Source organism: Bombina bombina, unplaced genomic scaffold (genome assembly GCF_027579735.1).
Source record: "Bombina bombina isolate aBomBom1 unplaced genomic scaffold, aBomBom1.pri scaffold_642, whole genome shotgun sequence".
Taxonomy (NCBI): domain Eukaryota; kingdom Metazoa; phylum Chordata; class Amphibia; order Anura; family Bombinatoridae; genus Bombina; species Bombina bombina.
In genome coordinates, this window is record NW_026512165.1 from 196,470 (window position 1) to 212,913 (window position 16,444).

The 16,444-nt window shown below is 36.3% G+C and overlaps 1 protein-coding gene across 1 annotated transcript in view; it reads right to left on the minus strand.

The window, feature by feature from the left end:
• LOC128644153 (F-actin-monooxygenase MICAL2) overlaps positions 1-16,444 on the minus strand; it is a 115,900-nt gene that overhangs the window by 90,187 nt on the left and 9,269 nt on the right. The window contains exons 3-4 of the mRNA XM_053696858.1: positions 9,545-9,636; positions 5,583-5,675 (exon numbers count right to left, since the gene is read on the minus strand). Coding sequence (XP_053552833.1) covers positions 5,583-5,675; positions 9,545-9,636 — 185 coding nt within the window. The remainder of the gene's footprint in view (positions 1-5,582; positions 5,676-9,544; positions 9,637-16,444) is intronic.

Consider the following 16,444-nt stretch of genomic DNA (forward strand, 5'->3'; position numbering starts at 1 on the left):
TCCGCCGCCGCGGAGCATCCATCCAGGCCGACGACTGAACGACGAATGAGGTACCTTTAAATGACGTCATCCAAGATGGCGTCCGCCGAATTCCGAATCGGAATTAAGTTAAAAAAATCTGATTGGCTGATTGAATCAGCCAATCAGATTCAAGTTCAATCCGATTGGCTGATCCAATCAGCCAATCAGATTGAGCTTGCATTCTATTGGCTGATCGGAACAGCCAATAGAATGCGAGCTCAATCTGATTGGCTGATTGGATCAGCCAATCGGATTGAACTTGAATCTGATTGGCTGATTCAATCAGCCAATCAGATTTTTTTAACTTAATTCCGATTGGCTGATAGAATCCTATCAGCCAATCGGAATTCGGCGGGCGCCATCTTGGATGACGTCATTTAAAGGTACCTCATTCATCGTTCAGTCGTCGGCCTGGATGGATGCTCCGCGGCGGCGGAGCGAAGAAAGAAGATTGAAGATGCCGCCGGAAGAATGAAGACTTTGCTGCCGCTTGGAGGAAGACGTCGCCGGAGGAAGAATTCTTCTTTGCCGCTTGGAGGAAGACATCGCCGGAGTAAGAATTCTTCTTTGCCGCTTGGAGGAAGACATCGCCCGGATCGGATCAGGAGTTCGGCCCGGTGTGGTGAAGACAAGGTAGGGAGATCTTCAGGGGGGTAGTGTTAGGCTTTTTTAAGGGGGGTTTGGGTGGGTTTAGAATAGGGGTATGTGGGTGGTGGGTTGTAATTGGGGGGGGGGTTGTATTTGTTGTATGCAAAAGAGCTGAATTCTTTTAAGGGCTGGTAAGGTAAAGAGCTTTGAAATTTGTTTAATTTAGAATAGGGCAGGGAATTTTTTTTATTTTGGGGGTTTATTATTTTATTAGGGGGCTTAGAATAGGTGTAATTAGCTTAAAAATCTTGTAATCTTTTTTTTATTTTTTGTAATTTAGTGTTTGTTTTTTTTTGTAATTTAGTTTAGTTAATTTAATTGTATTTTTAGATAGATGTTTGTAGTTTATTAAAATTATTGATAGTGTAGGTGTATTTGTAACTTAGGTTAGGATTTATTTTACAGGTAATTGGGTAATTATTTTAACTAGGTAGATATTAAATAGTTAATAACTATTTAATATCTATTATACCTAGTTAAAATAATTAACTATTTACCTGTAAAATAAATATTAACCCTAACATAGCTACAATGTAATTATTAATTATATTGTAGCTATCTTATGGTTTATTTTATAGGTAAGTATTTAGATTTAAATAGGTATATTTTAGTTTATAAATGAATTAGATTAATTTAATATAAATTTAGTTAGGGTTAGATAGAGTTAATATAGTTAATATAAATACTATAGTAACTATATTAACTATATTAACCCTAATATAATTAGGGTTAATATAGTTAATATATATAATGTAATACCTATATTAACTATAATATACTTAGGGTTAATATAGATAATATAGCTGGCGGCGGGGTAGGTAGATTAAATTAGGGGTTAATCATTTTAATAGAGATGGCGGCGGTGTAAGGGGCTTACATTAGGGGTTAATAATTTTAATATAGATGGCGGCGGTGTTAGGGGCTCACTTTAGGGGGTTATAGATATAATATAGCTGGCGGCGGGGTACGGGAGCGGCGGTTTAGGGGTTAATAGCTTTTTTATTGTTAGGCTAGTGAGGGGGGATAGCGGATAGAAGGTTAGACGTGTCGGGCTATGTTAGGGAGGCGTGTTAGACAGTGCGGGCTATGTTAGGGAGGCGTGTTAGACAGTGCGGGTGTTTTAGACTTTAGTCAGGTTTTATAGGCGCCGGCAGTTTCTAACGTGCCGCAAGTCACTGGCGACGCCAGAAATTTGTACTTGCGCAGATTTCTGGACATCGCTGGTTTGTGAGACTTACGGCACGTTAGCATCTGACGGCGACTTATATGGGATAGCTCGAGTTGCGAGCTGAAACTGCGGGCGACGCCGGTTCCCTCGCTTGCGCCGCAAACTGCGATCTATATCGGATCGCGCCCGTGATGCCCCCTCTAACTTTTAACTAGCAGTGTGAAAAAAAGAAAATTAAATTAAAAAACACTATCTAACATAATGAAAATAAAGGTCGCGTGTGTCTACCATGAGGCGAATGCGCCTGTACATAATGTAAATATTAATATAAACTTATAACATTTTCTTATTAAGGAGTTTTTTTTCTATATATTTATGAAGATATGTTAATGTGTTGATGAATTGAGCGCACACACTCTTTTCTATTGCCTCAGCTATGTGTAATGTGTGTGCATATATTGAACAAAATATATTTACAACTACATATAATAATGTAATTAAAAGTTACCAAATTCTACCATATGCACTTATGATATGTATATTTGGTGATATTATATTCCTTAAAATCCATTATAATTAAAAGCATTGCATTTTAGATAAAAGTATTGATTTTTATATGATAAAGACATGTTTTGCATTTTACTTCAATATGTATATAAATATTTGTGTGTGTATATGTGTTTAACAGTGGTAAGAGTGGGCGCATGTCTCTATTTAAAGGGACAGAAAACCCCAAAATTTTCTTTCAGTATTTGGATAGAAAATACAATTTTAAACAACTTTTAAATTTACTTTTATTATCAAATTTGCTTCATTATCTTTTTATCCTTTGCTGAAGGAACAGCATTGCACCACTTGCAGCTAGATGAACACATCTAGTTAGCCAATCACAAAAGACAAATGTGTGTAGGCAACAATTACCAGCTAGCACCTACTAGTGTAGGATATGTGCGTATTCTTTTCAACAAGGGATATCAAGAGAACAAAGCACATTTGAAAACAGAAGTGAATGTAAAAGCGTCTTAAAACGACAAGCTCTATCATGCAAGTTTAATTTTGATTTTTCCATCTTAGTGATTTCACAATTGTTTTGTGCAAACATATTGTCATATCTATACTATAATAAGGATTATCTGTACTGTAGTATGTAAGTGTATGACATTGCATTAGTCTCTCTGTGTCAATGTGGGAACTGTTCATTTTGAACACTAAAGCACTATTTTACATTTATTGTTTTTCTAGATGATAGACTGCAAATTATTCTGGAACACAGTCTTTTTAAGCAAACAAATTTAAGAATAAAATGTATCTATTTATTTAGATAATATAATTGACCTCTATGCATTTTTTATTACACATTTGACAGCCTACCTCTAACAATTAGACTTTTTGTTTAAGTGTTTCTTTTTCAAGTTAACAGTGAGATTTTACCTTTTGGATAGAAGCTATGAAGGTAATTGGGGCACCAGAATATTACATTTAGTTTGCAGACATGATGTATTATATGCTGTAAGCCAAGCTTTAGATCTCACCACAAGTTAGGTACTCAATATCATTAAATCCTGCATTTGAATCCATTGGCAGAGTCTATCACATTTCCTTGAACATAACAGTTTCAGGAAGGCAATTAACTTAATGAGACTAAACTATTTTGTGTCTCATGGATGGTTTTCCAAAGTCAACTATCATTATTGCCAGAGCATTATATTCATTGTGTATCACACTAATGTCTTCCTATATGGTTTATTCTGCTTTGAAATCTTAGTCTAATTTACAATGTTCAAAAATATTTCGTTTAACTCTTTTCCGTTTGCAATTATCTCACAGATTTTTAGACTTTGAAAACAGACAAAGACAGTTCCTATAAAGATTTTTTTTTTTTAAAGTGACTTTACTATCAAGATAGAACATTTAACGCATTATGGAGTATTAAAGGAAAATATATGGAGTTTTATTTTTAAAACGCAGTTTATTACTATTTCTTTTATTTAGGCTGTGAGCTACACACTTCACACTTTTTTTCTTCTTAAAGGGACATAAATATCAAAATGAAAATGCCCATGAATGCATTTCAGTTTTGAATAGAAACATTTTTGCAGTACAGTATTGCGCCTGCTCAGGGAGTATATATACTGTGTGTGTGTGTGTGTATATATATATATATATATATATATATATATATATATATATATATATATATATATATATATATGTATATGCAAGCAATTACTCCATTTGCATCACTGCTGATGAATACAGGCCACTGTGGCTCTCTGAGCAAATATGTTGTTTGTGTGAGTATGCACTAGGCATATGTACATATGCTCTGTGCATAGTCAAAGCTGTAACTGAAACATTACTTTTACTTTTCACTTTTGCTAATACATATACATTGCAAAAATACTTCTAGTCAAAATATAACTGCTGTCATCTGCTTTTCAATTATCAGTTTTTTATTCCTTTTAAAAAAAAGGAAAAAAACAACTTTTTTTTTACATATGTGCTTATTATGTACTTAACAATGGAAAATGATGATATTATCGTGGGTGGCAAAGAAGCAACAGTTTTTGCCTTACTTGAGTTTGACCAGCAACCACAGCATTCTTTTACCGGGATGTCATGGACACTACACACACAGGATCTCAGTATGGAACATCCTGGCAGCAAGACTGTGGCCAGATACTGAGCAGAGAGACATCCTTGTCCATGTTTGTTGCTAAATTATGGGATACTCCTTTAAATCTGGACTAGTATATACTCACTGTTGTAACTTTCAGCTGAATGTGCTACACAGAATTACTGCTAAGACTTTCAAATTGCTCATGAAAGGTTTCTTGCCATTAACTCTTCATATCGAAAGGTTTTTAGTAACTTTTGGGTAACATAGCCATAGGAAGGAATTAAATGTCACATTCATACCAAGGAGACCACATCAAAAGAGGTTAACCCATTGTCTAGAGAAAGCGGGTATCTAACTGTAGTCTTGTAGTATGTAAGGATCTCACCCACAAAGAATCACATTGGCATGGCCGACCCTCTCATTGTTTGCTGTTAGGTTTATAGTCAAAGGGACAGTCTAGTCAAAATTAAACTTTCATGATTCAGATAGGGCATGTCATTTTAAACAACTTTCCAATGTACTTTTATCATCAAATTTGCTTTGTTCTCTTGGTATTCTTAGTTGAAAGCTAAAATGAGGAGGATCATTTGCTAATTTCTTAGCCCTTGAAGGCTGCCTCTTATCTGAATGCATTTTGTCATTTTTCACAGCTAGAGGTCGTTAGTTCATGTATGCCATATAGATAACATTGTGCTCACAACCGCGGAGTTACCTAGGAGTCAGCGCTGATTAGCTAAAATACAAATCTGTCAAAAAACAGAAATAAGGGGGCAGCCTGCAGAGGCTTAGATACAAGGTAATCACAGAGGTAAAAAGTATATTAATATAACAGTGTTGGTTATGCAAAACTGGGGAATGGGTAATAAAGGGATTATCTATATTTTTAAAATATTAAAACTCTGGTGTAGACTGTCGCTTTAAGGTTATAGCTAAGTTTATGATCAACCCCTTGAATGACAGAGGGCATAGGTTGCAAAGCTTTTTCTCTCTAGCATCTAAGTGGTAAAAAGAACTACTGTACCAAAAGAATATAACCTATAGTTACTGTTTTCATATCCTGGTGGTAACATCCATATAGCACTATGCAATCTAAGCAGCTTATAATGTAACAGAGCAGAAGATCACCTGTGCCTTGTGGAGTCTTTTCAGCTCCTCTTGTTTTGCCTTCTGTTTGGCTTCTCGTTCTAGTTTCCTTTGGTTTCTTGAAGCTCTTGTGGACTAAAATAAAACACAGGATGTTTCAGCAATTCAACAGAAAGACACAAATACATTCACTTCTAAAGGTTCAAGTATAAAAAGTGTAGCAACAGTCACAATGACAAATCTGCCTTGTTCTCTTGCTATCCTGGTTAAAAAAATAATATGTGCAGATCTTCAGCAGCAGCAATGTATTACTGGGAGATACCTGGTGATTTGGGACTACACACATTTTTCTCTTGTCATTGGCTCATCAGATGTGTTCAGCTAGCTCCCAGTAGTGCAATGCTGATCTGAAGCTGACTTTAACTATGTGTTTAATCATTTTGCAAGGTTAACACATAAAAATGTGTTAACATAGTAGAGCATTTGTTTTGCATTTCTAATAAATGTTAAATTTTATTGCTTGAAAAACTTATTGCAGCAGAGGCAACTTACTCCATCCCTGAACCAATCTTTCATCTCTAGTAAATTAGACATTCATGATTTAGACAGATGACACAATTTAAAACAAAACAACTTTCCAATATTCTTCTATATTTTAATTTGCTTCCTTCTCTTGTTATCTTTTGCTGAAAGGTTTATCTAGGTAAGCTCAGGAGCAGCAAAGAACCTAGGTTCTACCTGCTGATTGGTGACTGCATATATATATCGATTGGTCACCCATGTGTTCAGTTAGAAACCAGTAGTGAATTGCTGCTCCTTCAACAAATGATTCAAAGAGAATGAAGCAAATTTGATAATAGAAGTAAACTGGAAAGTTGTTATAGTTTGTTCTACCTAAATCATGAAAGAAAATGTTTGGGTTTCGTGTCCCTTTAAGCTCTGTAAGGTTTAGCAAGAGGAAATATGATGGGTATTTTCTCCGCAGAGCATACTGTACAAAAACTAGGCAAATGGGGTCTAAGCAGTTTTGTTTTTGCCAGGGCATTGAGAACCACCACCTTGTGGGTGAAAATCTCAGCTTTACTTAGATGCTACCACCTTATCCCAGGGTATAATCGTCATAGCTGATCATCAGGTCGTTAAATTAGGGTTTCTGCATTAAGGTCCAGGTTAATACCAAGGTTAGTCTTAAAAGGACATACAACCATACTTCTTTCTTTCATGATTCAGATAGAGCATGTGGTTTTATACAACTTTTCAATTTGTTTTGTTCTCTTGATATCTTTTGTTGAAAAGGATACATAGGTAGACACATGAGCTGCTGATTGGTTGCTGCACATAAATGCCTTATGTTATTGGCTCACCCAATGCATTAATTAGCTCCTAGTATGCATTGTTGCTTACTTGCTTCTTCATAAAAGGATACCAAGAGAATTGTGAAATAAAATCTGAATCATGAAATAAAATTTGTTGATTTCATGTCCCTTTAAGGTTGGGCTACAGCTATGGAAAGTGTTCAGTTAGGGCTAGGATTAACTGCTTAAATGCCAAACAGGGTAGTGATGCATTACATGCAAGTTATTATACTTTCTATATCATTTTATACTGTATATCTCATTCAGGTATATTCCATTAAAAGGACACTAAAATCAAAATGAAAGGAGAAGTTCTCCCCAAAAACGTTCCAATAAATTTGTGAATTTTCTTCAACTGAAAGTCCTGAGAGTGCATTTGTTTTGTGGAATATTTACTATATTTATGCACCCAGGCGGATGACCGTAGGAGGGTAACACTGTAGCTTGGACTTTGCATATATATATATGTTTTGTAATTGGCTGATGGTTGTCACATGATTTAGGGCACTGGTTAAATGAAAGTAACTATGTCAGAAAAAATGTAATATTCATTTGAAATTCAGAGTGCTATTGCATTGCCTTTTTATTATGTATTTGTTAATAGTATAATTCTACTGTATTTAATAATCATTTAATAGAGCTATTTGTACATTACAGATGTAGAGAAGAATAAATCTGTCATGTGCATTTAAAAAATATATCAAGGATATCTGACCTCTTTCCTAGAGGAGAAAATTTACTATACATAGTAATTAGTGCAGAACACTATAGTGCTGTCACCCTACCTGATAATATTGTTGATAATGCAGTATACAGTTGCAGCGGTGTGGGTGCAGGCAGATTGACTTTAAGGATGGGCGAATGTTTTGCAACGTTCGAAAATTGAAACAAATTTTAACTAATTCGTTTGTTCATTTCGAATTTCAAATGTTTGCACAACATTCTAACATTTGTTTTATGCAATAGTATTTCTAATGCTTTCTTTAAATGTAATATTCGATTTGAATTTTTCTAATAATTCAATTTGAATTATCCAATATTTGAATTCGAAAATTCAAATCTATATATTCGTAATAGTATTTCTAATGCTCTCTTTAAATGTAATATTAAATTATGCAATATTCTAAATAGAAACATTCAAATTGATATATTTCTATATTTTATGTATCAATTTACTAAATTACCTGCCGTGTGAACTATTGAACTTCTGAGTAGTATTTTTTAAATTAAATGTTACGAAAGTAACATTCGAATACCGAATTGTAATGAATTTTCATTCTTATCAACATTCGACTGTCCAAAACTACTGTCCACAGGACTATTCGTTCTACCAATCTAATTCCCTATCCCTAATTGCCAGTGACATCTACAACATGTGTGTAATATCACCCCAGCACGAATGTGGCAGATACCCCAGATCATAAGAGAAAGAAAAGTGGAAGAGTCCTTGAAAAACCAAGTGTGTAAGGGACAGAATAGGGAAATAACAAGGAAAGATGCAAGGACACTGTATTGGCAGTGCAGCAACAGCAGTCACATGTGGTTTGGAGCTTTCTTGTTTATAGCCACCTTGTATCCTTTCAGCTGTCTGTTCTTTGATAGACTCGGTGGCAACAGTATAACAATACTATTATCCTCTCTGGGACTTTGGTCTTTTGAGTAATTTTAGCCAGGATGTTGTATGACCTTTGTTTGTTTAATATTGTAACTTAATTTTGTTCATTTAAGCATTAGGATTACACATTATTTATTATTTATTTATTTTTCTTTTGACACTGCTAATAAACAGTATTATTTGGCATCAAGGTTGAGACTAATTCTATACTTTGGCATATTTTTAGCGATGTATGTGACAGTTGTTCTTATAACACTGTCACACTAGGTGTTTTCACACCGTAAATTTTCTGAGGCAAGCGTGCTAACTATAAGTACTTTTTTTCTTTCATTATTTATCTATATTTACTTAAAGGTACATGAAACCCACATTTTTTCTTTCATGATTCAGATAGAGAATATAATTTTAAACAACTTTCTAATTTACTTCTATTATCTAATCTGTTTAATTCTCTTGGTATCATTTGTTGAAGGAGCAGCAATGCACTACTAGTTTCTAACTGAACACATGGGTGAGCCAATCACATTCAGTATATATATGCAGCTACAAATCAACAGCTAGAACCTAGTTTCTCTGCTGCTCATGAACTTGCCTAGATAAACCTTTCAGCAAATGATAACAAGAGAAGGAAGCAAATTAAATAATAGAAGTAAATTGGAAAGTTGTTTAAAATTGTATTCTCTATCTGAATCATGAAAGAACATTTTTGGGTTTCATGTCCCTTTAAGTACCGGTTTAATTGACTTTTCCCCAATTTTTATTACCTGTGCCCTGTTTATATTTAATTTAAAGATGGAAAATGATCCTGAAACATACTAAGATTGTCTTGAAAAAGGCTGACCATACCAGTCGAAACGTCGACTTCTTTATGAATTGTATCACGTAAATAAAAGAAAATTTCTTTTGATGGAAAGACCCGTGAGGGCCCTCTTGTGTACCTTATTATACATATATATATATATGTGTGTGTGTGTGTGTATTTATACAGATATGTTCCTGTTGGGTAAGATTTTGGAGTGAGATAAAAAGATTACCTTCAGAGAAGCTGAACGTCTATACTTAAATTCATCATCAGACGAGCTTGAGTAATCAGACACTGCTGTCCTCTCTGCCTTATATGAGTTCCCTGTAAAGTGAAGTAAAAAACAGACAAAAGTAAATATACACAATGGTTTTTATGCACCTGACTATAACAATACCTGAAAGTGGAGGATCCTGCAATAGACTGAGGTTTGGCTTAAGTCCATGCATGCTGGTCTACTATCCCGTCTGCAAATGTTTTCTTCCAACATTCAAAATATTATTATGGATCAATTAAGTTCGTAAACAGTAATTAGACGGCATGACGGTTTATGAATGTAGCCAAAGACAAAATCTCTAATTAAAAATGCATATCTTAAGTTAGTAATGTTTCATAAATTATTGTGTAAAGCTCACCATCCAGTTGTAATTGAATGCTGAAAAGCTTAGCGCCAGCTCTTAAACAAATTACCCTTATGAGGTTCATAGCATCTGGCACATATTTTTATTACATGACATCTGCTCAGTGTAAAATAAGTGGCGTCAGAGAGTCTACTGATATATTAAAAAGAAAGAAAATGTAACTAGATGCAAATGGACCCAGAGAGCATAGTTTTATCACTGTCCCTACTCTACATAAATAGTCCAAACAAATGTCCCTTTTTTTTCTGACTTGAGTATTATCACATTGTTGAATGAATGATTAAAATGTCAAAGAGCAAAGAAGAAATTGTATGTTATAACAATGCATGAAATCACAGTAAGCAGAGAAAATGAAGTTAATCAGGAACAACAAATTGAATTGATTCATAACCACAAACGTAAAAAGCTCATTTTGATAGAATGACATTACACTATGCCAAAGGTATGGTAGTCATTCTCCATTTTACATGTTTTCAAGCCTATTATAAGTGTGTCCCACTCAGTGTAAAACTAAAGAGTGTTGTTGTTTTCAGGTGATAAGCCCTTATGATCTTGTTAGAGTGCATGAAGCATATGTAAATATTTTTAGTTTGCGCACGGGAATAGTCGAAGCTATAACTGAAACAGTGATAGCATTTATTTGATGCATTTTTGCTAATACAAGTATTGCAAATGTAATTCTACTGAAAACCAAAATTCAGTGGGTGGCACAGAAAGGTAAGTGGGACTTGTAGGTTGTGACCCAATGGTGTTTTGTGGTTGGAACCATGGCAGGTGAGGTAGTCAGCTTGGGCCACAGTGAGCAGAGCTGGGGCAGTCCCTGAAAACCAGGACATTTACCTTGATGGAGAGAGCTGCAGGAGCAACAGTGGCCATCTCTTCTGTCAACTCTTCAGCTTCCATAAACCATAATTTTAATCTCACTATCTTGACCCAGCCCCAATGCACTCAAACCTAACCGTAGAAAACTAAGCTGACTGCTACCTGTATCTTCCCACACTTCAGAGGGGCATTGCTAAGAAACTTACACCTCATCTGTCTTTAAAGGGACATTATACACTCATTTTTTCTTTGCATAAATGTTTTGTAGCTGATCTATTTATATAGCCCATAAAGTTTATTTTTTAAATAAATGTATAGTTTTGCTTATTTTTAAATAACATTGCTCTGATTTTCAGACTCCTAACCAAGCCCCAAAGTTTTATGTGAATACCGTCAGCTACGTTCTCCAGGTTGCTGCTGTTTGTGTAAAGGGTCTTTTCATATGCAAAAGAAGGGGGAGGGGGGGAGTGTCTTATTTGCCACTTGCAGTGGGCTTTCCATCTGCCTTTTCAACAGAGCCAAACTGATAGCTTCTAAGTAAGTTTTTAAACTGTTTTATACTGGATTTTTATATCAGTATCTGTGCATCTTATTCTTTATAGTAGTGTCTATTACATGTAGTTATATGAAAATGAGTGTATACTGTCCCTTTAAGCAACAAAATTACTCTGCTCTTTATCTCTCTACACAAAACACTAGTGACTCTGTCCTCTAATTTCAAAGGGCTCAGCCTCAAACTTAAATATCCTCCTCTGCCCACTTTGGTCTCCGATTCCCTAACAAATGCTGCCCCATAAATGTTGCCCCATTCACCTACTTGTACATCAATTGTCACACACATTCAACTACTTGTACATCAATTTTCACACACATTCAACTACGTACATCATTCGTCAAACACATTCCCCTACTTGTACATCAATCCTCACACACATTCACCTACTGGTACATCAATCCTCATACACATTCACCTACTGGTACATCAATCCTCATACACATTCACCTACTGGTACATCAATCCTCACACACATTCACCTACTTGTACATCAATCCTCACACACATTCACCTACTGGTACATCAATCCTCATACACATTCACCTACTTGTACATCAATCCTCATACACATTCACCTACTCGTACATCAATCCTCATACACATTCACCTACTGGTACATCAATTCTCATACACATTCACCTACTCGTACATCAATCCTCATACACATTCACCTACTGGTACATCAATCCTCACACACATTCAACTACTTGTACATCAATCCTCACACACATTCACCTACTTGTACATCAATCCTCATACAAATTCACTTACTTGTACATCAATCGTCACACACATTCACCTACTTGTACATCAATCCTCATACACATTCACTTACTTGTACAGCAATCCTCATACACATTCACCTACTGGTACATCAATCCTCACACACATTCAACTACTTGTACATCAATCCTCACACACATTCACCTACTGGCACATCAATCCTCACACACCTTCACCTACTTGTACATCAATCCTCATACAAATTCACTTACTTGTACATCAATCGTCACACACATTCACCTACTTGTACATCAATCCTCATACACATTCACTTACTTGTACATCAATCTTCACACACATTCACCTACTGGTACATTAATCCTCACACACATTCACCTACTTGTACATGAATCCTCACACACATTCACCTACTTGTACATCAATCCTCACACACATTCACCTACTTGTACATCAATCCTCACACACATTCACCTACTTGTACATCAATCCTCACACACATTCACCTACTTGTACATCAATCCTCATACACATTCACCTACTGGTACATTAATCCTCACACACATTCACCTACTGGTACATCAATCCTCACACACATTCAACTACTTGTACATCAATCCTCACACACATTCACCTACTTGTATATCAATCCTCACACACATTCACCTACTTGTACATCAATCCTCATACACATTCACCTACTGGTACATCAATCCTCACACACATTCAACTACTTGTACATCAATCCTCACACACATTCACCTACTTGTATATAAATCCTCATACAAATTCACTTACTTGTACATCAATCGTCACACACATTCACCTACTTGTACATCAATCCTCATACACATTCACTTACTTGTACAGCAATCCTCATACACATTCACCTACTGGTACATCAATCCTCATACACATTCACTTACTTGTACATCAATCTTCACACACATTCACCTACTGGTACATTAATCCTCACACACATTCACCTACTTGTACATCAATCCTCACACACATTCACCTACTTGTACATCAATCCTCACACACATTCACCTACTTGTACATCAATCCTCACACACATTCACCTACTTGTACATCAATCCTCACACACATTCACCTACTTGTACATCAATCCTCACACACATTCACCTACTGGTACATCAATCCTCACACATATTCACCTACTTGTACATCAATCCTCATACACATTCACCTACTTGTACATCAATCCTCATACACATTCACCTACTTGTACATCAATCCTCATACACATTCACCTACTTGTACATCAATCCTCACACACATTCACCTACTCGTACATCAATCCTCACACACATTCACCTACTCGTACATCAATCCTCATACACATTCACCTACTCGTACATCAATTCTCATACACATTCACCTACTTGTACATTAATCCTCACACACATTCACCTACTCGTAAATCAATCCTCACACACATTCATCTACTTGTACATTAATCGTCACACACATTCACCTACTCGTACATCAATCCTCACACACATTCACCTACTGGTACATCAATCCTCACACACATTCACCTACTTGTACATTAATCCTCACACACATTCACCTACTTGTATATTAATTCTCACACACATTCACCTACTGGTCCATCAATCCTCATACACATTCACCTACTGGTACATCAATCTTCACACACATTCACCTACTCGTACATCAATCCTCATACACATTCACCTACTTGTACATCAATCCTCACACACATTCACCTACTTGTACATTAATCCTCACACACATTCACCTACTTGTACATCAATCCTCACACACATTCACCTACTGGTACATCAATCCTCACACACATTCACGTACTGATACATCAATTCTCACACACATTCACCTACTGGTACATCAATCCTCAAACACATTCACCTACTGGTACATCAATCCTCATACACATTCATCTACTTGTACATCAGTCCTCACACACATTCACATACTTGTACATTAATCCTCACACACATACACCGACTTGTACATCAATCCTCACACACATTCACTTACTTGTACATCAATCCTCACACACATTCACCTACTTGTACATCAATCCTCACACACATTCACCTACTTGTACATCAATCCTCATACACATTCACCTACTTGTACATCAATCCTCATACACATTCACCTACTTGTACATCAATCGTCACACACATTCACCTACTCGTACATCAATCCTCACACACATTCACCTACTCGTACATCAATCCTCACACACATTCACCTACTGGTACATCAATCCTCACACACATTCACCTACTGGTACATCAATCCTCACACACATTCACCTACTAGTACATCAATTCTCACACACATTCACATACTTGTACATCAATCCTCACACACAGTCACCTACTTGTACATCAATCCTCATACACATTCACCTACTTGTACATCAATCGTGATACACATTCACCTACTCGTACATCAATCCTCACAAACATTCACCTACTCGTACATCAATCCTCACACACATTCACCTACTGGTACATCAATCCTCACACACATTCACCTACTTGTACATCAATTTTCACACACATTCACCTACTCATACATCAATCGTCACACACATTCACCTACTCGTACATCAATCCTCACACACATTCACCTACTCGTACATCAATCCTCACACACATTCACCTACTCGTACATCAATCCTCACACACATTCACCTACTCGTACATCAATCCTCACACACATTCACCTACTCGTACATCAATCCTCACACACATTCACCTACTTGTACATCAATCCTCACACACATTCACCTACTTGTACATCAATCCTCACGCATAGTCACCTATTTGTACATCAATCCTCACACACATTCACCTACTCGTACATCAATTCTCATACACATTCACCTACTCGTACATCAATCCTCACGCATAGTCACCTATTTGTACATCAATCCTCACACACATTCACCTACTTGTACATCAATCCTCACACACATTCACCTACTTGTACATCAATCCTCACGCATAGTCACCTATTTGTACATCAATCCTCACACACATTCACCTACTCGTACATCAATTCTCATACACATTCACCTACTCGTATATCAATCCTCACACACATTCACCTACTTGTACATCAATCCTCACGCACAGTCACCTATTTGTACATCAATCCTCAAACACATTCACCTACTCGTACATCAATTCTCATACACATTCACCTACTTGTAAATCACTCCTCACACACATTTAACTACTGGTACATCAATCCTCACAGACATTCACCATCTGAAATGTCCTGCTCTGCCCATTCTGGCCTCCTATTACCACCTGCCTCTTAGCATAACACTTTGCCACCCACATGATCCTACATGTAAACTAGAAATGGGAAGGCACAGAAAATAAAACTGAAAAATTAGGGGTAAAATATTTTTTTATGGAAAAAAATCAGTTTGGAATATGCTCTTTTACAATGATAAATTATATGTCTATGACATCATATATTTAAACCTCTGATATTATTTCTAAAACATTATATAACATGAAGACTTTTATGAAAGACTTATGAGACTTTAGGTAAAGTCTCAAATCATTGGAACTCCTGTACCCTGAAGAGAAGCAAATCCTGAAATACAATTCAAATACTAAGTAAATACTGAGAATGCTATTTGGGAAAAAAAGGAAAATATGCATTTCTGTCTCTAGGGACACTGCAGGGAAAAGCATTCACTTTATTTTGCTTGTGGTCTCCATCTTGTTGGTATAGTTGATTGAGTTGTTTCTGTCCTCTCAGTTAGGCCTTAATTGAAAGGCAAGAGTTTCAATTCCTCTGAATATTGAAAACTGAACCCTATTTTAACTTCTTTAATTTCCCTTATTACAGCAGAGTGTTTACCTGTGATCTGGTCACTAGTTTTTTCATACTCTCAGTAACATAAGGATACCAAGATCCAGCATTTGGAAACATTTCCACATTGTCATTTCTTCTAAGAAAAAAACTGCAATTTGTAAATACTGTGTAACGAAATATGCTGTTCCATATGCTACCAGGATAATAAAACCCACCCTTGTATGCCAGAGGTGTCTTAAATACATTACAAAAAGACTAAAGGCTCCATGTATGAAGCAGCGTAAGCTGCTCCGGAGCCCTTGCAGGGCAGGTTCACACATGCAAGCCTGCTTCCCACAAAGTAAGAAGCAGTGGTCATTGGACACTCTTAGGTGGCAAAGTGAAATGACCCCAAACGTGCTCGCTGGGGGTGACTGACAGACCCTTTGGTCGCACGAGAGAAGGGGTGAAGATTACACACTTATCGGATCCGCTGCCTGTATGTAGCAAAAGTGTGCAGACAACTTCTCAAGTCGAG